The sequence below is a fragment of the Gekko japonicus genome, unplaced genomic scaffold, assembly GCF_001447785.1.
Source record: "Gekko japonicus isolate JY-2015 unplaced genomic scaffold, Gekko_japonicus_V1.1 scaffold49, whole genome shotgun sequence".
In the NCBI taxonomy this organism is placed as follows: Eukaryota; Metazoa; Chordata; class Lepidosauria; order Squamata; family Gekkonidae; genus Gekko; species Gekko japonicus.
The window spans coordinates 919,706-947,663 of NW_015173674.1; the positions used below are offsets into that span (position 1 = coordinate 919,706).

The 27,958-nt window shown below is 43.6% G+C and overlaps 1 protein-coding gene across 1 annotated transcript in view; it reads right to left on the reverse strand.

Moving 5' to 3' along the window:
* The window catches only part of CDH23 (cadherin-related 23), a 797,360-nt gene that overhangs the window by 479,510 nt on the left and 289,892 nt on the right, over positions 1–27,958 (reverse strand). The window contains exons 6-7 of the mRNA XM_015422891.1: positions 25,878–26,072; positions 25,541–25,669 (exon numbers count right to left, since the gene is read on the reverse strand). Of these exons, the coding sequence (XP_015278377.1) occupies positions 25,541–25,669; positions 25,878–26,072 (324 nt within the window). The remainder of the gene's footprint in view (positions 1–25,540; positions 25,670–25,877; positions 26,073–27,958) is intronic.

Genomic DNA, 27,958 nt, shown 5'->3' on the forward strand with positions numbered 1-27,958 from the left:
GTTGTCAATTTAATTCATGGCACGTCACGGTATAGGAGAGGGGACTCGGTTAGGAACAGAAGGTCTTGTACCGGAGGAAATTGGTGGTAGACCCCCGCTGACAGATTGAGGATGGTTGAGAACCATGGTTGCCTCAGCCACCACAAGGTTATGAGGATGCAGTCCGCTCTGTCGCTGATGATTTTGTGGACCACTGTCAGAAGTAGAGGCAGTGGAGGGAAGAGGAAGAGAAATTCTCTGGCCCACGGGTAGAGGAGACTGTCCCCTAAAGACTGCGGGTCCCTGCCACCTCGGCTGCAGAACAGAGGACACTTTTTGTTCGCCCTGGTGGCGAAAACATCTATCTGAGGTAACCCCCACTTGCGGAAGAGTGGAAGAAGGTAAGTTGGATTCATTTCCCACTTGTGCAGACTGAGTCATGCCCGACTAGGGTGGTCTGCCTGCACATTCATGTGCCCCGGGATGTGCGTGGCAACTAGGAAGACGTTGTGGGTGATGCAGAAGTCCCATAACCAAGGGGTGAGGTCGCAGAGGCATTGGGAGACAGTGCCCCCTTGCTTGTTTACGTAGCTGAGGGCAGTAGTATTGTCCCTGAGGACCGTGACACATTTCCCCTTGATCAGGGGCAGGAAACTGGTGATAGCGAACCGTATCGCAAGCAGTTCCAGAAAACTGATGTGCCGGTTCCATTTCTGTGTGTCCCATCTGCCTCTGACACAAAGTCCCATCATGTGGGCACCCCAGCCCGAGAGAGAAGCATCTGTAGTCAGGGTAATTTGGGGTGATGGAGGATGGAAGGGTGCTCCTTGGAAAAGGTTGGAAGGGGTGGTCCACCAAAGTAAAGAGTCCCGTACTCTGACAGACGGGGATAGGTGGGTTGAGTGTGTTTCTCGCTCTGGATTGAAATTGTGGACAAACCAGAGTTGCAGTTGGTGCATTCTCAACTTGGCAAAAACCAGGACTGATGTAGTAGCGGCCATGAGGCCGAGTAGACTTTGTATTTGGAAGGCCGTCACTGAAGGCTGAGTACGCATGACAGTGGCTAGATTGACGATGTCGGCGGCTCTGTTTTGTGGCAGGTAGGCTGTGCAATTTGTGGAGTCCAGTAGCACACTGATGTAGTGTATTTTCTGGACCAATTGAAGTTGAGACTTCTCCAGATTTACTTGCAGACCCAAGTTTCCCAGGAGGGCTAGCATCTTGTTGATGTTTGAGACTAGGGCGTGCCTGGAAGTTGCAACCAAGAGCCAATCGTCGATGTATGGGTAGATGGAGATACCCTTGAGATGAAGGAAGACTCTTGTGAAGACTCTTGGTGCACTTGAAAGGCCGAATGGCAGAGCTGCATATTGGTAGTGATGTTGACTAATTGAGAAGCATAGGTATTGGCGGTGGGACGGGTGAATAGTGAGGTGGAAGTACGCATCCTGGAGGTTGAGGGTGGTCATCCAGATGTTCTTCTGGAGAAGTGGCAGAATCTGCTGCAAGGACACCATGCGGAAGCAGTGGTAGCTCACAAAGCAGTTTAGTGCCCGTAGATCTATGATTGGTCGAATGCCTCCATCTCGCTTTGGAACGGTGAAATAGCAGGAATAGAATCTCCTGCCCTGTAGATGCAGTGGCACCGGCTCGATGGCTCCCTTGTGCAGAAGGACGGACACTTCTTCCAGAAGGGCTGGAGAAGGGGGTGTGGAGACAAAGACAGGAGTAATGGGGTTCTGAATAAATTATATCTGGTAACCCTGGGTCAAGATGGACAGCACCTATTCGTCTGTGGTGATGAGGTGCCAAGTTTGGAGGAAGGGGGTTAGATGGGTTGGATGTGACTTGAAGACATGGAAGTAAAAAACCCTGCTTGGCGGACTTTGCCTGCTTACCTGGGTCAAGATGGAGAGCACCCATTTGTCTGTGGTGATGAGGCGCCAAGTTTGGAGGAAGGGTTGGATGTGACTGGAAGACATGGAAGTCAAAAACCCTGCTTAGAGGACTTTGCCTGCTTACTGCGGGAGGATTGTTGTCCCAATCCAAATCTAGGTTTCTGAAATGTGGGCTTCTGGTCTCCAGAGGATGTACGTGGCCTCCATTGCTGGTCAGGAGACTGACAGTTTGGGGTATGTTTTTGCCAGGGTCTAGACCAGGGACGATCTATGGGGTGACTGTGATCTGTGAGCAGAGTAATGATTCCAATCAGAGTAACCTGCTGGAGTCAACCACGGCATGGATGCAGGTGGATAAGCCCCATAGTGATAACGTAGTTGGCAGTGATTCCAAGAAAGAGCAGGAGGTGGGGGGGCAGGAAGACTTGTGGGGATCTACTCCTAGAGCAGGAGCGTCTGGGAGACAGTGTAGCATCTAGTCTCCGTGAGCGGTCCCTATTAGCCCCATCATCGATATCGAAAGGCCGATCCTTGGCAAACAGATGGGGAGGATGACATTGAGTGTTTGGAGGGATCTGTCGATGTTGACCTGGGTCGATATCGGCATGGAACTCCGAGACTGTCGATGACGATGACTGAGCAGAGGGAGAGCGATCCGTGCCCAGGGGATGACTGAGCATCTCGACATTATCACATATCGACCAGCATGTCATGGTCTAGCTGGTGTATTGGAGAGTCCATCAGCTGGATGGTCAGTATCAGTGGAGCGACTGGGGCCTCCGATGCCGATACTGTCGTTGGAGTAGGGGGGCACCTTAGGGGCATTACCCGGTGCAGGACCCACGACTTTTCCAGACTTCGCCGCCTTTAGGGCCTTAGAGGAACCCTTTTTGGCAGACTTGTGCTCTTTACCCTATTTCTCCTTCTTTTTCATGGGAGTGGACGCCGAAGACTGCGCCGTCGGTGCCAGACACTTCGATGTTGACTGGACGATGTCAGACGAGGACTTCGACATCGAAGCTGTCGATGTTGATGGTCTTATCGGTACTTCTGGATCCATGACGGAAGTGGGATTTAGTGCTGATTCCAGTAACACCACCCGGAGACGCGCCACTCGGTTCTTCCTGGTTTGATTTGAAAACTTGGCACAGTGTCGACAGGACTCTGGTTGGTGCGTCTCATCAAGACAAAAAATGCAATGGGCGTGGGCATCAGGTGGAGCGAGCTTACTGCCGCACCCCTTACAACGTTTGAAAAAGCCCCACTTCTTCTCCATAAAATAAACGAGATGGAGAAGAAAAAGAGGTGGTGGGGGGGCTGGAGAAGAAAAAGAGGTGAGGGGGGCGAAGGCCAAACTGAGGTAAGATGAAAAACTACCCCTCAAACTAAACAAAGTCTTCTTTTAAAGAAAACAACTAATAAGCAAAGGTAAAAGTGGGAAACTAAGAGAAAAACTTAAGAGAAATCCGAAGAGCCTCTGAGGAAAATAGATACCAATTTGACCGACGAAAGGAAGGTGCTTCCAGCACGGCGGAAAGAAAGGAACTTCGGGATGTCCGCGCCCTCCCCTCTGGGCATGCGTGGTGGGGTTCCTGCGCATGCCTGAGGTCTGGGTACGAAAATCCGTTAGAGCTTGCTACAATACCGATCGACCCAGCACAGACGCACTGTATCCCATGGGTGTGAAGCACAGAGACCACAGTGAAGATCCAGAAGTAACATCAAACCAGGTAGCTTCCAGACTGGTCTCCCTATCCAGAGCTCCGAAGGATTAAGATCTTACAGCCAGGATTAAAAAAGAACTCCAAATTTTGAAATGCACCTGCCCTGAAGAGTGCAAGCTGTCAGGGAGATTTCCAAGGCACTGAAGGACACCAAGAGCAGAAAGGCACCAGGCTTTGACTGCATTCATAATGAGTTCCGGATCAGCACCAGCACATTCACTAAGAAGTGGCTCACAAGGTTTTTCACTGATATCACGAGAACAGGAAGATTCTCAGGGGAATTCAAGAAAGCAAAGATAGTTGCTGTTCTGAAACCTGGAAAACTAAAGCATCTGGCAGAAAGTTACAGACCTCTTTCCCTTCTGAGCTCCTGCTATAAACTCCTGAACAGAATCAGTGACAGAATTAACAAACATGTCCCTATAGAGCAAACAGGATTTAGACCCTGTTGTAGTTGTGGTAAAGGTAAAGGGAAGACTAGGTTCTCAGTTTAACAACTTTCATTCAGTCAGTTATTAGTTATTTAGTCAGGGTATCAGAAGTGCCTTAAGACATCAGCAGTTTTCATCTATCTGACTGCCGCTTATGACACAGTCTGGAGGGATAGTCTGCTGTTCAAGTTTTTACAAGGTTTCCCCTGAAGAACATTATTTTGACACCAGCTTGGTGTAGTGGTTAAGAGCAGCAAACTCTAGTCTGGAGAACCAGGTTTGATTCCCCACTCTTCCACATGAAGCCAGCTGGGTGACCTTGGGTCAGTCACAGTTCTCTCAGAACTCTCTCAGCCCCACCTACATCACAGGGTGTCTGTAGTGGGGAGAGGAAGGGAAGGCAATTGTAAGCTGCTCTGAGACTTCTTTAGGTAGTGAAGAGCAGGGTATAAAACCAACTCTTCTTCCTCGTCCTTCTGCAGTAGAACTTCCAAGTAATTATTGGTCAATCAATCAGCAAGCAGAAGAAACTGAATAATGGCTTACCCTAGGGCTCAGTCCTTGCTCCAGTTCTTTTCAATCTATACATCTCCAATGTTCCTAGACAATATCCAGGAAGTCTTCTTATGCCGATGACATGGCAATTGTAGTAAGGCACAAAACAATTGAAAGGACTGAGGAAATACTGACTAGGGATCTCAATTTTTTTGGCTGACTACTACTGTAAATAGCAGTTGATTCCAAGTCAAGGAAAAACAGAATGCTCCGGTTTCCATCTCAATAGCAATCTTGCCAACTGTGAACTAAATGTCTACCTTAATGGCATGTGACTTACACACAACCATACACCTAAGTACCTTGGCATTACCCTGGACAGGACCTTGAGCTATAAACACCATCTTATCAATGTAGCAGTGAAAATACAGACATGAAACAACATTCTCCAAAAATTATGTGGTACAACTTGGGGTGCATCTGCTACAACACTTAGATGCTCAGCTTTGGGGTTCATGTATAGTACTGCAGAATATGGTGCTTCACTGTGACTCAACAACCCTCATGTCCACAAACTTAATGTCCAACTCAACACAACAATGAGAACCATCAGTGAATATATTAAACCCACTCTGACCTATTTACTACCCATGTTGTCTCACATCACTCACCTGCATCTCTGAAGACAAGATGCTCTTTGTGAACATAGAAAGATCACTGAAAACAGAAAGTTGCCCATTCACAAAGACATGGTTGATGCGGGTCTATCCAGACTAAGATCCTGACACCCAGCAATAAGGTCTGCACAAATCCTGCAATCACAAAATTTTAATCTAGGGAATGAACCAACAAGAGTCCCACATGATTTAACTTGCCACATAAAGTATGGAACACGGCTAACAGAATATGAACAGGCTTTGGTAATTGTGGACCTGAATATGATTGTGGTGCAATCCACCCAACCAGTTTTCATCTGTCAGAAGAATGTGAGCATTGTGCTTTCCAGGATGATGTGATGGAGCCAGTGTTCCCTCTAAGCTGAGTTAGTGTGAGCTAGCTCACAGTTTTTTAGCCTCCAGCTCAGATTTTTGTCTTAGCTCAGGAAGGACGGCTCCAGATCAAACTAATTTATGCAGTAGCCAAATCGCTGGCTCACAGCTTTAATGCCAGTTGCTCACAAAGTAGAATTTTTGCACACAAGACTCCGCAGCTTAGAGGGAACATTGGATGGAGCCCTTTGAACTCTCCCCAGCTGCAACTGAATGGACTGAAAATTTACATATTAGTATTTAGGGGAATTGCCCAATCAGTCTGCATACCGACTGTATCAACTTGGGTACATATTTTATATTATTATATGCTTCCTGTGTGTAATTCTGCCATACAACAAATAAATAAATAAATCAGACCTCAGTTTGATCACAGTTTACCATTCTGATTTGGATGGAAAAAATAAGCCAGTTGTTCTGATGCAATGCACAACTGGTTTGCCTAAAAACAGGACTGTGAAGAAGGAATCACAATGCATGAAGAGTGAAGAAAGGGTGAGAAAGAAGAGCATTTGCCTAAAGATTCTTCATGTAAAGCCCTATATGGCCAGGGGCCAGCATACCATCAAGACTGCCTCTCCCCATATGAGACCTGTAGAACACTGAGGTCCACAAATCAACATCTCTTGGTGGTCCCCAGCTCCAGGGATGTCTGATTAGCCTCAACCAGGGCCAGGGCTTTTTTGGCCTTGACTCCCACCTGGTGGAATGAGCTCCCATATGAGATCAGGGCCCTGTGGGACTTACTGTAGTTCCATGGGGCCTGCAAGACAGAGCTCTTCCAGCGAGTTTTTAGTTGAGGTGGTAGACGTCCACCCCCCCCTTCCACATCTTTTGTCCAATCTCCCACCAGTGGCCTGGATCTGATCTGACATTAGGGTTGTTGTTGTTCAGTCGCACAGTCGAGTCTGACTCTTTGTGACCCCATGGCCCAGATCACGCCAGGACCTCCTGTCTTCTGCCATCCTCTGAAGTTTGCTCAATTTCATGTTTGTTGCATCGGTGTTTAAGCATTTCATCCTTTGCCGTCCCCTTCTTCTTTGATCTTCTATCTTTCCCAGCATCAGGGTCTTCTCCAGTGAGTGCTCCCTTCTCATTTGGTGGCCAAAGTATTTGAGCTTCAGTTTCAGTATCTGGCCTTCCAGGGAACAGTTAGGGTTGATTTCTTTTAGGATTGATTGATTTGATCTCATTGCAGTCCAAGGGACTCTCAAGAATCTTCTCCAGCACCATAGTTCAAAAGAATCTATTCTTCGGTGCTCGGCCTTCCTTATAGTCCAAGTCTCGCAGTCTTACATTACTACTACGAATACCATTGCTTTGACCATGCAGATTTTTGTTTTTATCATGCTGTTTAGGTTTGCCATCACTTTCCTCCCAAGGAGCAGGCGTATTTTAATATCATGGCTGCTGTCACAGTCTGCAGTGATCTGGGATCCCAGGAACATGAAGTCTGTCACTACTTCCACGACTTCCCCTTCTATTTGCCAAGGAGTGATGGGGCCGGATGCCATGATCTTAGTTTTTTTGATGTTGAGCTTCAAGCCCACTTTTGCGCTCTCCTCTTTTACCCCGAGGAAGAGGCTCTTTAGGTCCTCTTCACTTTCTGCCATCAGAGTGGTATCGTCTGCATATCTGAGGTTGTTGATCTTTTCCCCAGCAATCTTAATTCCCGCTTGTGATTCATCCAGGCCAGCATTTCGCATGATGTACTCTGCATATATATTAAATAAGCAAGGCGACAATATACATCCTTGTCGTACTCCTTTTCCTATGCTAAACCAATCAGTTGTTCCATATCCGGTTCTAACTGTCGCTTCTTGGCCCTTATACAGGTTTCTCAAGAGACATGTGAGGTGGTCTGGTACTCCCATCTCTTTAAGGACCTGCCATAGTTTGTTGTGATCCACACAGTCAAAAGCTTTAGCATAGTCAATGAAGCAGAAGTAGATATTTTTCTGGTACTCTCTTGCTTTCTCCATAATCCAGCGAATGTTGGCAATTTGATCTCTAGTTCCTCTACCTCTTCGAAACCCAGCTTGTACTTCTGGCAGTTCTCTATCCACGTACTGTTGAAGCCTAGCTTGTAGGATCTTGAGCATGACCTTGCTAGCATGTGATATGAGTGCAATTGTGCGATAGTTTGAACATTCCTTGGCATTGCCCTTCTTTGGGATTGGAATGTATACTGATCTTTTCCAATCCTGTGGCCACTGTTGCGTTTTCCAAATTTGCTGGCAAATGGAGTGCAGCACTTTAACAGCATCATCTTCTAAGACTTTGAATAGCTCAGCTGGAATACCATCACCTCCACTAGCTTTGTTGTTAGCAATGCTTTCTAAGGCCCATTTAACTTCACATTCCAGGATGTCTGGCTCGAGGTCAGTGATTATACCGTCGTGGTTGTCAAGGACATCGAGGTCTTTCTTGTATAGTTCTTCTGTGTATTCTTGCCATCTTTTCCTAATCTCTTCTGCTTCTGTTAGGTCCCTACCGTTTTTGTCCTTTATCATGGCCAGCTTTGCATGGAACGCTCCCTTGATTTCTCCAACTTTCTTGAAGAGATCTCTAGTCCTTCCCATTCTATTGTTTTCTTCTATTACTTTGCACTGTTCATTCAGGAAGGCCTCCTTATCTCTCCTTGCTGTTCTCTGGAAATCTGCGTTCAGTTGGGTAAATCTTTCCTTTTCGCCTTTGCCTTTCGCTTTCCTTCTTTCCTCTGCTATTTGTAAAGCCTCATCAGAAAGCCACTTTGCTTTCTTACATTTCTTTTTCTTTGGGATGGTGGTGATTGCTGCCTCCTGTACAATGTCACGAACCTCCGTCCATAGTTCTTCAGGCACTCTATCTATCAAATCCAGACCCTTGAATCTATTCTTCACCTCTACTGTATATTCATCAGGGATGTGATCTAGGTCAAACCTGAATGGCCTCATGGTTTTCCCGATTTTCTTCAGTTTAAGTCTGAATTTTGCAATGAGTAGCTCATGATCTGAACCACAGTCAGCTCCAGGTCTTGTTTTTACTGACTGGATAGAGCTTCTCCATCTTTGACTGCAAATTATATAGTCAATCTGATTTCGGTGTTGCCCATCTGGTGATGTCCATGTGTAGAGTCGCCTCTTAGGTTGTTGGAAAAGGGTGTTCGCTATGACCAGTGTGTTCTCTTGACAAAACTCTGTTAACCTTTGCCCTGCTTCATTTTGCTTTCCAAGGCCAAACTTGTCTGTTATTCCAGTTACCTTTTCACTTCCTACTTTAGCATTCCAGTCCCCTATGATGATGAGGACATCATTTTTTGGTGTTAGTTCTAGGAGGTGTTGTAGGTCTTCATAGAACCGGTCCACTTCAGCCTCTTCTGCATCAGTGGTTGGGGCATAGACTTGGATTACTGTGATGTTGAATGGTTTGCCTTGGAATCGGACAGAAATCATTCTGTCATTTTTGAGATTGTATCCCAGTACTGCCTTTTGCACTCTCTTGTTGACTATAAAGGCCACACCATTTTTTCTACGAGATTCCTGGCCACAGTAGTAGATATAATGGTCTTCTGAGTTAAATTCGCCCATTCCTGTCCACTTTAGTTCACTGATTCCTAGGATATCGATGTTCAGTCTTGCCATCTCATTTTTGACCACGTCAAGCTTACCTTGATTCATAGATCTTACATTCCAGGTTCCTATGTAGTATTGTTCTTTGCAGCATTGGACTTTCCTTTCACCATCAGACACATCCACAACTGAGCGTCCTTTCGGCTTTGGCCCAGCCGCTTCACTCTTTCTGGGGTTACTTGTACTTGTCCTCTGCTCTTCCTCAGTAGCATATTGGACACCTTCCGACCTGAGGGGCTCATCTTCCGGCGTCATATCTTTTAGCCTTTTGGTACTGTCCATGGGGTTTTTTTTGCCAAAGATAATGGAGTGGGTTGCCATTTCCTTCTCCAGGGGATCACTCTTTGTCTGAGTTCTCTGCTGTGGCCTGTCCAGCCTGGGTGGTTCTCCACGGCATAGCCCACAGTCTCATCGAACCACGCAAGCCCCTTCACCACATCCAGGCAGTGATCCATGAGGGAGGTACGTTAGGATACCCACCATTGATTTGACATCTGATCTCTCTTTTTTTACATGGTATTCTATGATTTCATCCTGCATAAACTGTCATTTTAACGTTGTTTTAATTGTATTATATTAATTGATGTAAACTGCCGTCAGCCTGTTTACATGAGGGGCAGTATATAAATCAAATAAATAAATAAACTCTAAGCCATGGTTTTCCAATTTAAAAGTCTAATTAATGTGTTGGCTGTACTTGCCTCAGAGCATTGGAGATCTCATCTAGTTACTGACAGGTTTTAGATTTTGGGCCCAGCAATATCACATCACAGTAAGAATTAGGTTAAAAAAAAAAAGAATTAGGTTCACAGCTTGCGGGTGTACCAGGGTCCATCATTACATCTGGATGGTCAGACCACACAATGCCCAGAAGAGCCTTTTTCAAGTCTTATATACTTGGGAAAAGCCTGACAAACCACCACGTTTCATAATCTAGTAATATCCAGAGTAGATTACTGTAATGTACTTTATGTAGAGCTGACTTTGAACTGTTCAGAAACTGCAATTGGTCTACAGTGCAACAGCTAAGTTATTAACCAGAACTTGCAGAATGGAGTATGAAACTCCTTTATTGTACAAGCTCTATTGACTGCTTGTGTGTTTATGGGGATATCCACTTCTCCCTTTCCTACAAGCAATGAAAACATAGCTTTTTAAGAGCAGCTAGATCTGAGTCCAGTAGAACCTTAAGAGACCAACAAGATTTTCAAGGTATGAGTTTCTGAGAGTTTGAAAAATCCTAGCTTTGACTCTCGAAAGCTCATACTCCCAAAATCTTGTTGGTCTCTGAGGTGCTCCTGGATGCAAATCCAGCTGTTCTAACCTTTGAAACTGACTTTTAAAGAAGGGCTTTGTGTTCTGTTCAATACTGATCCTTTTCTTGTGATGCTAAATGCCTGATATGTATTACCTGTCTGTTTTCCTTTACTGTTGTTATAAATCCTTGTTAATTTTCATTTGATACTTCATTGGTGGTACTATATTTCAAAATTTTTGCCAGCCACTGTGATAATCCCAGATTGAGAAGTAAAATATAAATATTTTATTCAATCAAAGTTTATCTAAATCAAAATTAGGAGAGTCATAAAATAAGTCAAAACTCCTTCCATTTCCGAGTTAATTGGCCACCTGAAATTACACAAGTCCCATTCATGTCAATGTGGCTTACATTTATAAGAGGTACTTGGCAGACTGTGTGTACAGGTTTCCATGCAATTACAAGTAGGAAACATACGCATTTCTCCTGTTGGGGAAGAGAGAACTCCCAAGCAATCATCTCCTAACAAGAGAGATGCATAAATACCCTCTTTGCATGCTGCCTGAAAGTAGAGAAAGAGCACAGGCTAGCAACCCACACATTCTTTTTCACCACTTCATCACTGTGAAGAGACCCTTTAATGTGCTCATGTGGTGCCTTCATGCATACCTTGACTACTACTACTACTACCACCACCACCACTACTTCTTCTTCTTGTTGTTTTTGAAAAATGGGAAATCTCAAACCAAGTGATTGCAACTGTTCTTCAGAGAGCATTCTGTATATTCACACAACTTACTTGCCCCCTCAGAAGGACTAAGGGATCATCAGCAACAGTGCAAGTGCAGTAGAACCCTCCCCCCGTCAAAGTCCAAAGGAAAAAAATGGCAAGTTCCCTTGCTTGGATAATACAGTTTTTGAAAAAAATAAAATAAAAAGAATTTCACATTATCCTTTTTTGGGATATAGGGAGGATGTACATAGATCCATTTTTAATAAAACCTTGAGCTTCTAATAAAGCATTCCCAGGGAGTCTAAAAATATTATAAGGAGGAATTAACTGAGAGGTATTGAGCCTCCGGGGCAGACAGCATGAACCCACTTTTCAAAAAAAGGAAGCAGTTTGTGTAAGTGTGTGTTTAAAGGAGGAGCTGAAGTAAGTAAGTATAAAAACAAATGTTTTGCTTCCAGGAGGGATGATGCAAACAGCAGGGCAGCACTAGCACGGTGTTAGAGGGACTGGCTCTCTTTCCTTTGGGCACTGTTCTTCTTAAACAGAATGGCAGCTGAAGGCACGTCTCTCTTCTGGGAACAGCCAGAGCACTAACCTCCTCCCCAAAATACCTTTCTTGGAAATGGACCTCCACCCTGAACTAACATGAGACTGCAACGTCTGAGAGTGAGAGTGGAATCTTCTAGGTATAAGGTACAGAAAGGCTGCAAACAACAGGCTTTCGTAAGAGGGATATAGAGCTTCCATGAATTTAAAGTCTCAAGTGCATTTTCACAATCTAAGTATCTGTCTTTGAGAGAGCCATGCATGGAAAGAGTCCACTGGCTCTGCAGCTCAGGTATCATATTGTTGAGATAAATCCATTATTATTATGGTCTTCACATTATATTTTCATCAGTCTTTAGAAACAGGAGAGATGAAGTTGACTATGCTCACACCTTTTTTTAAAAAAAGTTACACTAATAATGGCCTTTATGCATTAAAAAATGATAGTTCACAGAGCAGCATCATGAGTTTATTTAACCAATTTGAAGAGTGAGAACAGTGAAACTGAAACCCCAAATCTAGTCAGCCCATTATTGGCAACTCACATATCTTTCTTGCTCATCTCTGCTTATTCATCTGAGGAAGATGACAAGTCTTTATCTCTGGAGAGTGCAAGGATTAATCATCTCAGAGACAGCAACAAAATGAAAGTAGCAATATTTTTTTATATAACAATGGTTCTTATTTTTGTTTTTCTTCTGTTCTGCTATCTTCTAGGGACAAAAGTAGGACTGCCAACCTCCAGGTGTTGGCTGGAGATCTTCTGCTATTACAACTGATCTCCAGGTGACAGAGATCAGTTCGCCTGGAGAAAATGGCCACTTTGGAAAGTGGACTCCATGATATTATACATTGCTGAAGACCCTCCCCTCTTTAAACCCTGCCCTCCTCAGTCTCCACCCCCAAAATCTCCTGGTATTTTCCAACCTGGAGTTAGCAAACCCTAGTCAAAAGGGTTCTTGTGAAGCCTAGAAAACCTGCAAAACCCAGGGCTTTTTTGGTAGAAAAAGTCCAGCAGAAACTCATTAGCATAATAGGCCACACCCAAAAGCAGAAACTCATTAGCATATTAGGCCACACCTGACTGCACTGCTCATTAGCATATTAAACCATATTCCCATGTTACCAGCCACACCCACCTTTCCCTTCTTATTCTGTTTACCTTGTTTGTGGTCAAAACCCACGGCTTTTTTTGTAGCAGGAACTCCTTTGCATGTTAGGCCACACACCCCTAATCTAGCCAATCCTAATGAGTTCCTGCTGTTGGGTGTGGCCTTTTATGCTAATGAGTTCCTGCTGGGCGTGGCCAACTTGGGAGCCAGCCAGAACTCCGTTCCTGTGCGTTCCTGCCCAAAAATAGCCCTGGCAAAACCTATTTTGTCAGTGAGGACAGCATGGCAAAAAACCACATAAACCTGTGCATATGCAGACAAAGCTGAATCAATCATGCTCCTTTTGCAACCTGTTGATGGTCCTTAGACTTAATCTGCTGAAAACAGTAGTTCGTAGATGGCTAAACTTTCCTAGGGTTTGAGTAGGCATGGTATGTGTGCATGAACATGGGTTTACACAATTATAGTAAGCTGAGCTATATAGAGCTCACTCAAGCTTTTAAAGAAGAAAGCATGCAATGGCTTGCATTTTCTCTCCCCATTTCACCTACTAATGTAATATGCTTAAGGGGTGGGGGAAACAGTCTAGAAGGTTACATGAAAAGTGCTTTCGAGTTATTCCATAATATCCTGGTTCTATAAAAATGTAACTGTAGCACTCTTTTTTCCCCTTCCATTTTCTCTTTCTATTACAGGATTAAGGACTTGAAAGGCAAACTGGAGCTCCGTGTCACAGTAGGAGGAGCTGGACGAGAGGGAGTAGAAGGGTGTTTTGGAAAGCTGCCACAGCAGATTCTGGAGGCAAGAAATCCTATTTCCCACTCCTTAATTCCAGTCAAAGTCCTGATAGGGATCTGCTTGCAGTAATTTGCTGCAGTTTATCCACTTCTTTTTTTCTTCTGTCGGCTCTTCACTGACGGCTGGATGACATGCTGTTAGTCGAGTGAGGAAATTAAAATTTGATGCAATAATCCCCAAAAGAGGATTTTATTAGGTAATGTATACAATTTTAGATTAGCTGTTCCTACTTGATACAGAGATAGAAACATACAGACAGAAAGTGCAGTACAGAAACAGATGTAAAGAGAAGCTCAAAACATTCAAAGGAGCCCTTTCTTAATTTTTGTATGTACTGTTAAATCAACACAAAAAGCAGCATCTTCCATGTAGGTGAGAGCCATATATGCAGCAAGAACAAATAATTATTAACACAGGAAAAATACAACACACTTCTTCAGATTTCTGCTTGGAAAATCTATTTATGACAACATGTCAACACTTCTCACTCACATTCAATGTGAGTTTTTTATATATATGACAAAATTTTATTCAGCACAATCATAGGTCTGTAAAGGCCAGGATAAAATTTTTATTGGCATGACCTGCTTATGACGTTTGCTAGATGCATATGTATATAACATATTACTAGCCAAAACGCAGAGGAAAAGAACAAATTGCTTACCTGTAACTGAGTTTCTTCAAGAAGTCATCTTTCCAGCCACACTGGTGGGAATCAAGTATGCACAGATTTGAATCAAAGAAACTCCTATCTAGAGCTAAGCTTAAAAGGATTTTTTTATGCTGGCCCCACACCCTGGGAGCACCAGGTAGCAATATCCATGTTCAGAGAAGGGGAAACATATTTCCTGTGCAGTTGTGGGGAAGGTTGGTGGGTCATGTGATTGTAGAGATGACCACTTGAAGAACATCAGTGACAGGTAAGCAAACTCTTCTTCTCTGTAGTCTTTTTGCATCACACTGAAGATTAGCAAGCTGACATACCTAGAGGCAGGAGTAGGTGAGTAGGGATGCTGCAAATTTTGATGAGAACATGTTCAGTGGTTGACCTTACTGTGTTTGAAAGTGGAAATCAGATGTGAGTGGATCACTCAGTCTGTTCAGTTTATGGTGAGCAACCACAAATGCCTGCTGAACAGGTTTGCATTGCATTTCCCCAAACCTGTGCATGTGCAAAGATGCTGCATATTCAAATTGACCAGCAGCCATTATCATCACTAAGGACTACTTAGATAAACACCAATGGTAGGATTTTATTAAAATACAGCATTTACTGATGGCTGATTTATAAGATTTGTGAGTGACTTAATTGTTTATTTAAATAATTGCCTGCTGAGCACAGTAAGGATGGGGGGAAGGATTCTCAGGCTGTGTGAGAATGTATATGCATAAAGAACCAGTTGTGCTGTACTTCATGGCTGCAAAGAATACAGTGAAACAATCTGCCAAACACCCATGGACAGATCAATGAACTAGCAAACTGAATGTCAAAAAGAGGTCTCTGTTTGCAAGCAGAAAACAGGACATCAGCCAAACTGGCAGGTGTTTGCATATCCCTACAGTGAGTTTTACTGGAACAAGATGCTCAGTACAGCTTGACCAAAAAGTGCATCTTTCCAGGACTGAATGCCCAAAGCATAGTGACATACAGAGGTCAAGGGTTGTGATCAGGTTGCTGCCTTGTGGATATCTGGGATCAATATGCCTTGAACTAATGCCATGGAACCTTCCACAGCCCTAGTAGAGTAACCTGTAGGGTATTCCAGCAATGACTATTTGGCTAATTGGTAACAGGGTGAAACGCAGGAAGATATCCACTTTAAGTTTAACCGTTAAGTTTCTTCTTGCCATCACAGTATATGAAGAAATGGGGATCCTTACAAAAAGATGATGTTTCTAGACAGAAGTTGAGGTCCTAATACCCATCCAGGGCAAGCAGCATTCTTTCTTCTTTGGAGGAAGGGTGTTGTTGTTTTTTAAAGAACGCCAGCAGTACTTTGACCTAGTTGGGGTGGAAGGAGCTGAGCACCTTGGGGAGAACTGTTCATAAAGTCACTATGTCAGGGTACAATTTGAAATACGGAGGATCAGCCCATTTGGCACAAAATTCACTTGTGAGATTATCTGTAGTAGGAACTATGTGGAAAGCTGTTTTTAACAACAATAAATGGAAGTTGAAGGCAGTGAATGATTGATAATGGATATTTCATGAATTGAGTCAAAACTAGCTAAAGGTTCACAAATGGAGGATCCTTTGGAAACAGAGGATAAAACCTCCTTAAACCTTTGAAAAACTGTTTAATGATTGGTGGATAGAAGATAGATAACACCTCACCTGCCTATTCCCAGAAGCCTATACAAGACAAGAATGGCTGTCGTGCAGAGGCTTTGTGATACTGAATCACAAAATGAAGCTTTGCTACCCAAGAACTTCAGAAATATAAAATCTTGGCCTAATTTTACTGTTGCCCCTTATTTAGTTAACATTACCTATGAACCCTATAGATGGGCCTTTTCCAGAGCCCGTTTTGAGGCATTCCCTTCCGCTGTACTGCAAGGTAAATTTACTCGAGTTCCAATGCATGAACGTATATGCTCATGCATGGCTAATATGGTGAAATCAATTACTCATGTCCTCCTGTTCTGCAGATTCTATCAGGAGGAACGAGACCATCTTATACTACCTCTTTTGTCTAGATTTAGCCCTCTGCAGTCTTATCTTGACTCTAGACCAGAAGAGCTTCGTAAATTCCTCTTAGAAGATGTTCAGAGCTCAGTGACTTATGCTTTTTGTGACAGGCATAACTTATCAGAAAATAAAACTGGGAATCCCAATACGGGGATGATCCTGGAAGTTCCGGGGCCAAAAATGAAAGGAACTGGAAGATCCTGGCCCAGATTATGTCCAGATCTCTCCCCCCACCCCAATGCTATTTGCAATGGAAGCTAAGCTTGTGTTGAACTAAGGATCTGGGAAACCTAGGTTTGAATCCCCACTCTGCCATGGAAACTTGACTTTGGTCACCTTGGGCCAGTCACATACTCTTAGCCTAACCTACCTCATGGGGTTGTTGTGAGGATAAAACAGAGGAGAGGAGAACGATGTAAGCCACTTTGGGTTCTCCCTGGGGAGAAAGGTGGGATATAAATAAAGTAAATAAATAAATCAGTTCTAACTTTTGTTCCTCACTTGTTACAACTCAGACAGGTTAACATTTATTATCATGAATGTACGGGGGGACGACATCCTTTTACTATGTTGATAAATTATGGAAAAATATTAACTCCCCTCTTCTGTTCATAATATTAACAAAGGTTTGCTGCTATACTACTACTGAAAACTTTCTAAGTCGACAGCCAGGATGGATGAGCAGAGACTGAAAAGTGTGTGGGGGGGGGGGCGCGAGAAAAAATAGAAGTGGGGATAGATGAATGGCAGATCATGAAAGTAAGAGAGCAAAATGGAGCAGAAAAATGCGGAAAAGAGTTAGAGAAATGTAGGAAAAGACAATGAATATTTTTCTTTACTACCACACACTAACAAGGGTGCCCCTTTGCAAGATCTGGCTGTGCAGGAGCTGGGTGAAACGAGAGAAAAAAGGAAACCTTGTCAGGAGGCTGCATTCTGGCATTCACTATAGCTAGTCCTGGCTGGTCTTGCCTTGCTCCAATGCTGGCTTGGCTGACGGGTTTAGCAGGGCCTGAGAAGCAAGGGGTACCCTCAGCCTTGTAGTAAACTTTGCAGAACTTTTTACTCTGCTCTGCTTTCCCTGCAACCCTAGTGGCTACTGCATTAGGAAAAAAGTTAAATGTATTCTGTTAATATAGCGTAACCCTTACTTCAGGGGCCCTGCAGCTGACTCCCCCCCACACATTTTGTCGTCCCCCACCCCATTCCCCCCTTGTCAGCAGCCCTGTCTGAGAGCTAGGTAACTGGGATCAGTACTGAGATGAACAATCATGGCAGCTCCAAGAATATGAGTCTCAGCACTCCCTTGCACTGTAAGGAGTGCCGTTCCTACTCCTAAGTGACGACCTTTGAGATCAAGATCAACCACAGTAAGATCTATTTTGTTGCACAATGGTAAGACTTTTTCCTCTAGAGTCTTCCCTGAGAGAGTGCCAACATGTCTGTGTGGAGGCAACATCGACAGAAATATCTTTGATGTACCTTAGAGAATTAATCTGCACACTGGACCTCTGGAGAGTTCAGGGCAATCAAAAGTATGTTGACAGATGAGGCAGGCTGGAATCTCTCCAGAGTGGGCATGGTGAAGCTGACATCAGAATCCGGCTACGGAAGCAGGTCAAACTGAGTCTTGGGTCAAAGGTGGCAGAGTTGGAAGTGGCCCTGGTATGGAAGTCAAAACAGAGGGAGGGATTTGCTCCCTATGATCTTTCTCCCCCTTTTCCCTTGTATTGGGATCCACCAAAGGCTTGCACCTAGTTTGGTGCTTGGGGAAACAGGCAGCATCCCTGGTGGGGGGGTGCACATTAATCCAAGTTTCAAGGGGACTTTCAGCCTGGTACTGAGGGCATGTTCAGTGCTGAAAAATCCATTGGTGCCCACAGAGAGTGTTCAAACAAGAAAAGAAGATAAAATAGTTGATTTCTACATGCCTGCTTGGTAAATTTTAACCACAAAAGGCACTCAATGTGGCCATCAGTAGTTGGTAGCTTCCCTCCACAAGTAACACAATGTTGAAAGTGGCCTTCTGTGCCATAACAATGGATGGGGGAAAAGGTGGGAAGTAATTAGGCAGAAGTGTCAGGGAATGGGCAAAAACCCACAACAGAGGATCCTTTGGTTTTTCTGAATGTAAAAGTTTGAAAATCACTCAAAAATTCTAAATCTTAACTTTGCTATGTATCAATTTTTTTCTTTTTTGAAGAAGCCCTAGTTTACAAAAGTCGAAGAAAAAAATTCCTCACAATGTCTCTGCTGAAGCAATTGAGAAAGAACTGAGTGGAAACCACAGCTCCACCTTCTCTCAGCATACATGTTGCTATCTGGTGCTCCCAGTGGGTGGACCCAGTGCTAAAAAATCCTTTTAAGATAGCTCTAGAATTTCCCCGTTATAATCTGTTCATACTTGATTCCTACCAGCATGATGCACAGAGACCACAAGAAAGAATAAAATAGTTTAATTCTGATCAAAAGAAGATGAAGCAGGTGCACCTGTTATAGCTGGTAAAAGGCATATCATTCCACAGATACCATCTTGGACTTTCATAGTTAGGTCTTTCCATAGTAATCTACAAACTTGTAGAGTACAAATCTGTCCAGCAGTGGCCAATCACCAGCTTAGATCCACCAGAAATTTCCACTGGCTGGATGAGATTTCAATTACTGGAGTGAATATTCCTCACCTCCTCCCTCCTGCTGCAGCCTAAAATAGGCATGTGGCCTAAATGTTACTCCTGGGGAACAACAGACCCACAGAAACAGCATGAGGGGAGGGCGAATTACACCAAGAATGAGAAATCAGCAAAAATCACACCTTCTTTTGCCTAAGGAAACCTTTCACTATATCCAATTAAAAGCTGGTCAACTGAAAGCTATCAAGAGCCTGCTTTATTTTGGATTGAACTTTAGTTGATTAGCCCTCATCCAACCTATTACTTATTTCAGGCATCTGTCCAACAAACACTCAAGCATGTTACTCAAAAAGGAAGAGCCTCACAACTAGTTGACCGTATAATCATTTGGGTCCAAGGAGACTTCTTTCAGGAAGAATATAACAGCCTCTTTCAAGGCAATCAGGGCTGTTCTCAGTTTCAGTGAGTCATTGACCACCTCCTAGACCCAGCCTGTCTCCTCCTACCTTTGTCAAGCTGGAAGGGTAACAGTTGAACAAATAGGGGGTAGGCCACAATCCTACAAGTACCCTACAAGTTTCCACAGACATTTAAACAGGAACTTATACAAGGAAAGGTGCTGGGTAGACAGCTATGGAATTATACAGTACTCTAGCCATCTAAGCTGGAGTAGAAGTAAACAATTATATCAGCTATTAGCTTAAAAAAAACATGTCACAGCAAGCTGTTTGAGAATTCATTATGATTACTCTGAGGGCTGCATCAAGCAGATCACTCATCACTTGGAACATTTCCACTGGACAGCATTGTGTGGTTACAATGACAGTGGGAAAATGTTTTTTCTTTGCTATCATCAGCACCATAAAGGTAAAGCTAAAGGTTCCCTTGCTTGAAAGCCAATCAAATCCGACTCTAGGGTTGCGGTGCTCATCTCCGTTTCAAAGCCGAAGAGCCAGCGCTGTCCGAAGACATTTCCATGGTCATGTGACCGGCATGACTAAACACCAAGGTGCACAGAACGCTGTTACCTTCCCACTGAAGTGGTACCTATTTATGTACTTGCAATTTCTTGCTTTCGAACTGCTAGGTTGGCAGGAGCTGGAACCAGAGACGGGAGCTCACTCCGTCATGCGGCACACTCGGGTCTCGAACTGCTGAACTACCGACCTTCCACTGCCTGCAGTTCAGCGTCTTAACCACTTGAGCTACCGCAGCGCCACATCTGCACCATAGTATGAGCTAAAAAGAAAACTCATACAGATCCAGACTTGAGTCTTTCCCCACTTGTAGCCATTGTCCTTAATGCTCTATTGCTCCAAGCTTCCAGTTGTACCAGAGAGCTGGCCAAACTCTTGGCAGCCAGAGAGGAAGCCTAGAAGCAATTATATCCACTAACAGTGCCATCTCTTTATTCTGAAGACTGACTAGAGCTTAGGCAGCACTGCATGCCATATTAGTAGGAAACTCTTCCAAGGCAATCAGGAATTAATAAGCCTCTGGGAGCAGACCAATTAAACTGGCTCCCCACCCCTGCAATCTGAAAGCCACTTTACCTGTAAACCTCTCCAGACAGTGATCTGTCCACGACAAGAGAATAGTTTACCTTCACACAGTACATTAAGAGAGAGCCAAAAATGGACAGAAAATAATTCTCAAACTAATTGGTGCATTTAAAAGAGAGGATCACTTCTAGATTCAAACAAGTGGGAAAGGTACTAAAGTCCTATAAATCAGGTGTAATTATTCATTTGTGTTTCTAAATTTGTTTTACATCTGTCCACCATTTGTAGAAACACTGAGACAATTAGACTGCAAAATGCCCTAGCCAGAGATGCAAGCTAATACCCTAGAGATATGGAAGTATTCAAAGCATACTGAGAGGAAAGAAAGATAAGGATAATAACTCATGACTGGTGTTTTGGCAAGACATTTTCTTCGGTCATGTTGAGAACAAGAGACAAATGTCAATATGCTCAAGCAGTTTTATGTTCTGGTGTGCTCTCTATTGACTTTTCCAAGCAATTCCCCAGAGAAAAATACATGCCATTGTTCATTCTTAATCTGTCAGTCACACAGAGGACCTTCCCTGAACATTTACCTGTCTTATACACCTGCATGACAACAGAGAACATGATGTGGAAATCAGTCAGTGTAAAAGAGATACACATTAAAATTTCTAAGAAAGACAAATGTGATACACTCAATCAGAATACTGCTTCTCATATTAATTCTTTTGTACAGATCAAGTTCAAATGGATAACTTAAGACAATCAAACCTTTCTAGATTTTTTTTTGTTCCAGTGTAATTTTGCCTTCTGACATTAATTGTCACTAAAAATATCAGCACAAAAGGACCATTTAGTTCTGGACATTGCTATGTTGTCATTTAATTTGAGAGATTTTTTTTATGGATACAAGGTCATTCAGTAAAGGTGAGCCAGTCCATAGTCTTAGAAACTAGCGGGGATTTCCACTTCTGTAATACCACATCGTTCTTCTTTACCCACTTATTAACACACTAAGTGGGATTTTTCCTATTCTGTCTTTCACATACTGTCTGGTGTGAAGAAAAGATTTAACTTAAATTCTGCAATAAAGTGTATGCAGCGCTTTCATCTATTTGTATTAATCAGTGACTTTACTCTTCTCCATCTACTCTTGACCCTTTTAAGCTGTGATCAAATGCTTTACTGGTTAAATATCTAAAACACCCTCTAATAGGGAGAAAAACAAACCCTTCTTTTGGAGAGACCCAGAATCTCTTACATTTACAACTACAATTTTAGCATAGTACACTTCCTGCATCATCCCCATCTATTTCAACATTTAGTTAGCACGTCTTGTTACAAAACAGTGGCTTCTGCATTATTCATGAGGCAATGTCATAAATTGCAAAGTCCTCAAATCTGCAGCATGGCCTTCAGGAAGACTTTTGATCAAATGGGCACTGGGAATTCAGAACTTGGAACTTAATTCCCAAGTTTGCATAAACATGATTCAGAGAAAAACCACAGTACACAAGGAGAAATTGTCTATGAAGTACAGTGTTTAGAGTATCAGACTAAGACCAGGTAGGTTCAGTTTTTAGTAGCTCCTCTGCTATGAATGAACTACATGACCTCCAGATACTCACTCTCTCTCAGCCTACCCTACCTGAGAGAATTGTGAAGATAAAATAAAGGTGAGGAGAAACAGGCATGCCACTCTTGAGCTCCTTGGAGAAAGGGTGGGATAAAAATGTGACAGATACATACTTTGGTCCCGGTCACACAGAGGGTTTTGGCCCGGGAGAGGGACGGATCGGGGGCACAGCAAACGGGTGTGATCTCACCGCAACATCTGGGAAGTGGCGCACACCCATCCCCGATCCGTCCCTAACCCCGGAAACCCCGCAGCAAAAAAGAACCACCGACAGAGGTGGTCTTACCCGAACGGCCGGGCACATCCCCGGCTTCTGGTCGAACTGCGCATGCAGATGCATGCGCAGCCGGCTGCCTCGGTCTCCTGACCGTGGCTTCCTCCCCAGCATCTGATCGTGCCGGGGAGCAACGGCGCCGCGGCTCAGGGGATCCGTGTGATCCCGCAGCAGCGTGTCTATTTTGGTGCGGCTTCCCAAAGCCGCACCCCCCCCCCCCCCGTATGGCAGGGGCCATAGATGGGCATTTTTTCAAGCACTCCTAAGATGGAGAAAAAGCTTATCTAAATTATGCACAATTATGCACATCAGTGAAGCTCAAACTCTTGCACAAGCCAAGGGGAGAAGGAAAAGAGCTTTTTTCAGGAGGTAAAATGCATACATGTACAAGAGGTATTTAAAAAGATATCAAAGACAATTCAAAGTATTTAAAGATATATGACACTATAGGATAGAATGGTGGGAAACTCTGCAGAAATGAAGTGAGAAAGTTCTCCACATCAATAAATATATCTCACCTTTACTTTAGAAAGCTCTGGGTGATTTGTATGTGATCTTCCATTCACACATTGATTATGGGCTATTACGCATGTGTGTTTTCCATTGCTTTCAGCACACATGTCTGTCGGGGTTATTTTTGTTTCTACATATGTTTTCCTCCCTTTAGTGCTCGCTTCACTTTCTGTTTGCTCACATATCCAAGAGCGTAATATTTTCATCGGATTCCCCCCCCCAGCCTTTTGCCACCCCTTGATGCCTGCTCCCCAGCCCACATCAATGTTGTCCCACCCATTCAGCCACCTTCTGCCATTCCCCCTCCTTCACTGCTGTACAGCTACCATTTTTAATTATTTTCCCATCGTTTAATTTTTTTTAATTTACTGGTATGAGTCTAGCAATAAAACGCTAATCAAGAGTTTAAATTCCCAGGACCCAGTTCCCAGTGTAATGTTGCACCAATCCTATGCATATTTATTTTGAGGTATGAAAGCCACTGAACTCAGGACTTACTTCTGAGTAAAGGTGCACAGGCTCACAGTACTGCACACTTTTTGCTTCCAGCATCTCCTTTATTTCCCCCCTTCTTGAGGGACCCAGAGCCTGCCTTTTAAAAACTTCAAGTCAGATGCTTTAGAAAGCAGGCAGGTTGTGAATGTGTGTGTGCATGATTATCTTGGTACCACAGTACATCACTTCTGATCTGGGCAACATCAGTCCTCTTCCTCCTCTACTGGCTTTCCTTAGCAGCAGCAGAGCTGGTCCTTCAGCTCAAGCCACCACCACCACCCTCTCTCTCTCTCTCTCTCTCTCTCTCTCTCTCTCTCTCTCTCTCACACACACACACACACACACACACAACCCTTCCCAGGCTTGGGTGGGGGGAGACTTCACTGGCTGCAACTGATTAAAAGCTCCATTTGTTAGCCAGTTTCTCCCTTGTTTAGTTTTGCTTTCTCTGGAGACGAGAAGGGGGTAGGAGGGGGGCTTTCCGAAGCCATCTATTTCAACCTGCCCATGTAGTGATTTTGCAGCAACTGCTAGATGCAACATATTTTTATTTTATTTTCCCAAAGTGCTAGAATGTAAATACATAGTAGATCTTGAAATTGCTCAGGATCCATCTGGAGGAAGGGATGCAATCGACATGCAGAGATTCTTTAATGGACTATCAAAATAGTGACCAGCAAGTAAGTGCAAATGATGGGAAAATGGTGAATATTTTCAAAAAAGCTCAAAGACAATCTGTCCAATCAGTGGACTAATGCTAAAGTGCATGCACAAACACAAAACACTGGGAACTGGAATGGAAGGGTTTAACTTAATGCTACTGCACAGCTGTGATACAGCGAATGCACAAAGCAAAAGAAAAGAAAAGAAGTTTGGCCCCACCATTAGTCACAAGTAATGCCCCTTCCCTAAGCAAGAAAAGCCTGATTTTTCATTTTGGCTGCAGAATAAATATAATACAATTCACAAACAAACAAAAAACCTGAGAAAAAAGAATGGTGCAAAACACAAGCACAGAATCTGAATTGAAGCTTCTCGACTCAACTACTGTGAAAATCTGTGGTAAGCTATGCACACATAATAGGCCTATATCTACACCTATAGTAATTTATTATCAGGTGCTCCCAAACTGTTCTTTAGGCACAGTTTGAAAAGGATGCTATTAAGTATTATTGTTGTTATTCTATAACACTAGATGAGGGGAACACAGGTCATAGGGTCTCGCTAAAATCTATTTGTTTGATTGAATTTACCAATGATCTGATGACCACATTAACTCAACTAAGGGCATGTTATGTTCTCCTGAGAGGGGGCCTGCTTATAAGACAGCTAGATCCTGCTATGGAGCCCTGTATGGCTCTGTACAGAATAAATAACCATATGCATAAAATGTGCTAGAAGGATCTGTGAAGTTGCACCTCTTTGGCCATGATACCCTCTTTAACATGTTCTTGGCACTGAGCCCTGGCCTGAAGCTACCTCATGAAAGAAATTTTAAACACAAAATTCAGTGATGGTTTTCAGAAAAGGGGGAAAAAATCCTTCTCCAAAATTAACATACTTACACGGCAAAGTTGCCGTGGGAGAGGCACGGGAGTCCCGTGGATTTTCCGGGTGCAATCACACCCCAACATCTGGGAAGCGCAGTGCTCCCGTGGCGAACCCGTGGCTCCCCGCCAAAGGTGCGGATTAAAAAACTAGTACTTATGAGGTACTAGTTTCCTGAAACCGCGGGCCAAGGGAGGGTGTCTGATTGCGTTTCCGGTGGACTTACGTGGCATCCGGCGCCCGTCTCCGCAGGTTGCGCAACAGCACCCAACAGTGCATGCGCATAAAGAGCGATTGCTAGTGCGATAGCTGGTGTGGCTTCTGTGCCGTGCTGCAAGATACCCGTCTGGTCAGCATCTCCCCCCTAACCACGGGTCCTCGACCGGGATGTGTGCTCGGGCGGCTGCGCGTTAGTTTCCTCTGGGGCAATTAGCCACGCCTTCCCCGCGCAATATCCAGCCCGTGTGACCAGGGCCTTAGTACTCCTTGCCCTGCTATCTACTTCCTCATCTTACTGTGACAACTCTTAACTTGCACTTAAGCTAGGAGGTTTCAATGAGGATTGTATGAGAATTCCTGCTGCAGTAATTTAAAAACACCTGTCAAAGGCTCTTACCGGAGGAGAGTTCTCATAGATGTTCGTACTGTAGGGCAGGTTGATGAAAATTGGGTCCATATCTTGCACATCTGTGATGGTGATCGCAAGATTAGCCAGAGTGGAAAGAGGTTTGGTTTTATCTTGGTCCTTAAAAACATAAGAAGAGGAAAATATTGACAGAAAACTAAATACAAAAAGGAAACTTCAATTAACAAAAGCCCTAAACCCTGCCATCACCAGGCTCCACCCCCAAAATCTCCAAGTATTTCCCAACCCAGAGTTTATATTGTAGGGTTCTACACATAAGATTTTCAATTTTAAAAGGGACAAAAGAAACAGGAAACATCATACTCACTGTCGCATTGACTTGAAGCTGGTAGGCCTGAGTGACTTCATAATCCAGTACTCGGATGACTGACACAATGCCACGGCCACTGTCGATAACAAAGAAGTTGGATGGAGGCAGGAAAGAGTAAAGCACACTACCGCCTGCCCCTTGGTCTGGATCAGTGGCATTCACTATGAAAATTGGAGTTCCCACTGGTGTATTCTAGAAATAACAACAGTAAAAAAAAAAGTTTACACAAGCATTGTTCTAGAACAAAACCTTTTTTGCAGTTTAAAAATTAATGACTCTCTTGTTGAATAGGAAACATTTTTAAAAGATATGAAGTAAGCAATCTTATGTTTCTGGAGTGCTTATATGGCATACATAGTTTCATTAATGTACTGAAATAGTTACATATTTAGAATAGTGTTTATATAGTGGTGGCAATTTACATCTTAAGCCTAAGTTTTCTGAAAACCTTACAACATGTAAAAAAAGCTTGTTTATTCAGTTAATTTCCCAGTTGGTTGCTTGTACTAACAGAATTCTAATTTCAGTGCCAGTCTCCTAGCTTCAGTTTACAAAATGGATGTTTTGCTCTCAATGACAGTATGGCTGAAATTTCACAAAAAGACCTTTTATATATGAATAAAAGACACAGCTTTATTTACAAATGCAACCTGGGCTCATTACACACATCAAAAGCACACCCCATGCAACTGAACAAGCAAATGCATGAAGGAAGGTGCACTTTGTACTTTAGTATCTTCGATTGCTTAATCATTAAGGCAGAACACAATAATTCATGTGTATGTAAGTAATATGTACATATTTCAAAATATATCTATGAACTAGAGTGAGAACTGTCAGCAAATAAAATATTACTGTATATTAAAAGTTTGAGGAATGCCAAGTTGCACTTATTTCAAGAATGAAATTTCCTGGAATTTTTATGCTCATGAACCACAAACTATAAGGTTATTGAGTGAATCCTTGTTCGCACACAGAAGCCATTTCAAACTATTACCACCGCAGAGCTAACAAATTGCCACTAGTTTAAATGAAAAAAGGAATACAAAAAGGAATATAAGCTGCTAAGTGCTAGAGGCACATCTAAGGCCCCGTTCATACGAGCCCATTTGGGCCGGGAGCGGGACGGAACTGGGGCGGAGCAAACAGGCGCGATCTCACCTCAACATCTGGCGAGCGTGCCGTCTCCGTCCCTGATCCGTCCCAACGGCCCATACTGCGCCGCAAAAAACAACCACCTCTCTAGGTGGTTGCATCCATTGGTGCGGCTCAGGCAGGGCTGTGGGATCGGCGGCACGTCCTTGTGCCACCGCATCCCGGCCCCCAGCCATACTGCGCATGCCCGAGCATCATTTGTAGGCCTCATTTTTAAAAAACATTTCAGAGTTTTCTACAAACCTGTGGCTTTTCTCAGGTTTGTAGAAAGATCTGTCGTATCTGTCTATGACTTCAAACCACAGATGGTGCCGCACATATAGATATAGATATATAGACAGGAAATATTGATATACATGAAACATTTCAGGTACTCCCTGGAAAATGCATATTGTAGCATAACCTGAAAGCATAGACTTCCCCCCCCCCCAAAGGCATAATTTATGTTTTTTGTCAGCAAAAGATTATGATATATTTTAAACTGAGAATGTGCTGAAGGGCCAGTAACAGTAACACTGCCCACTGATCCACTTTCCTGTGGAGGACATGTACACTTAGATCCCCACAACCCAAGAATGAATAGTAACAAAGTTAGGAACAGCCTTCCTCTTATTATTCAGCTAATTCCAATTCACTCTTAGGTATAGGCAAATAATTATAAGGATCACAAGGGAAGAATTCTGCCAAAGCTTCTGTGGCTATAGATGTTGAGTGGTGGTGGTAGAGGAGGTGCTGCAACCTCTGTTTTAGGGCCAAACCACATGATACACATACTAGTTTGTAAGTGAGGTCCTAGGTCATGTGAAGCTAAAGGAAAGAATGAAAAGCCCCCACACCCTTTCCACTGGCAAAAGCAGAGCTCTGCCCCCCTCCCCTTGGACTTTTCCTCCCCGGCATCTGAGCGTGCCGGGGAGTGCTGCGCC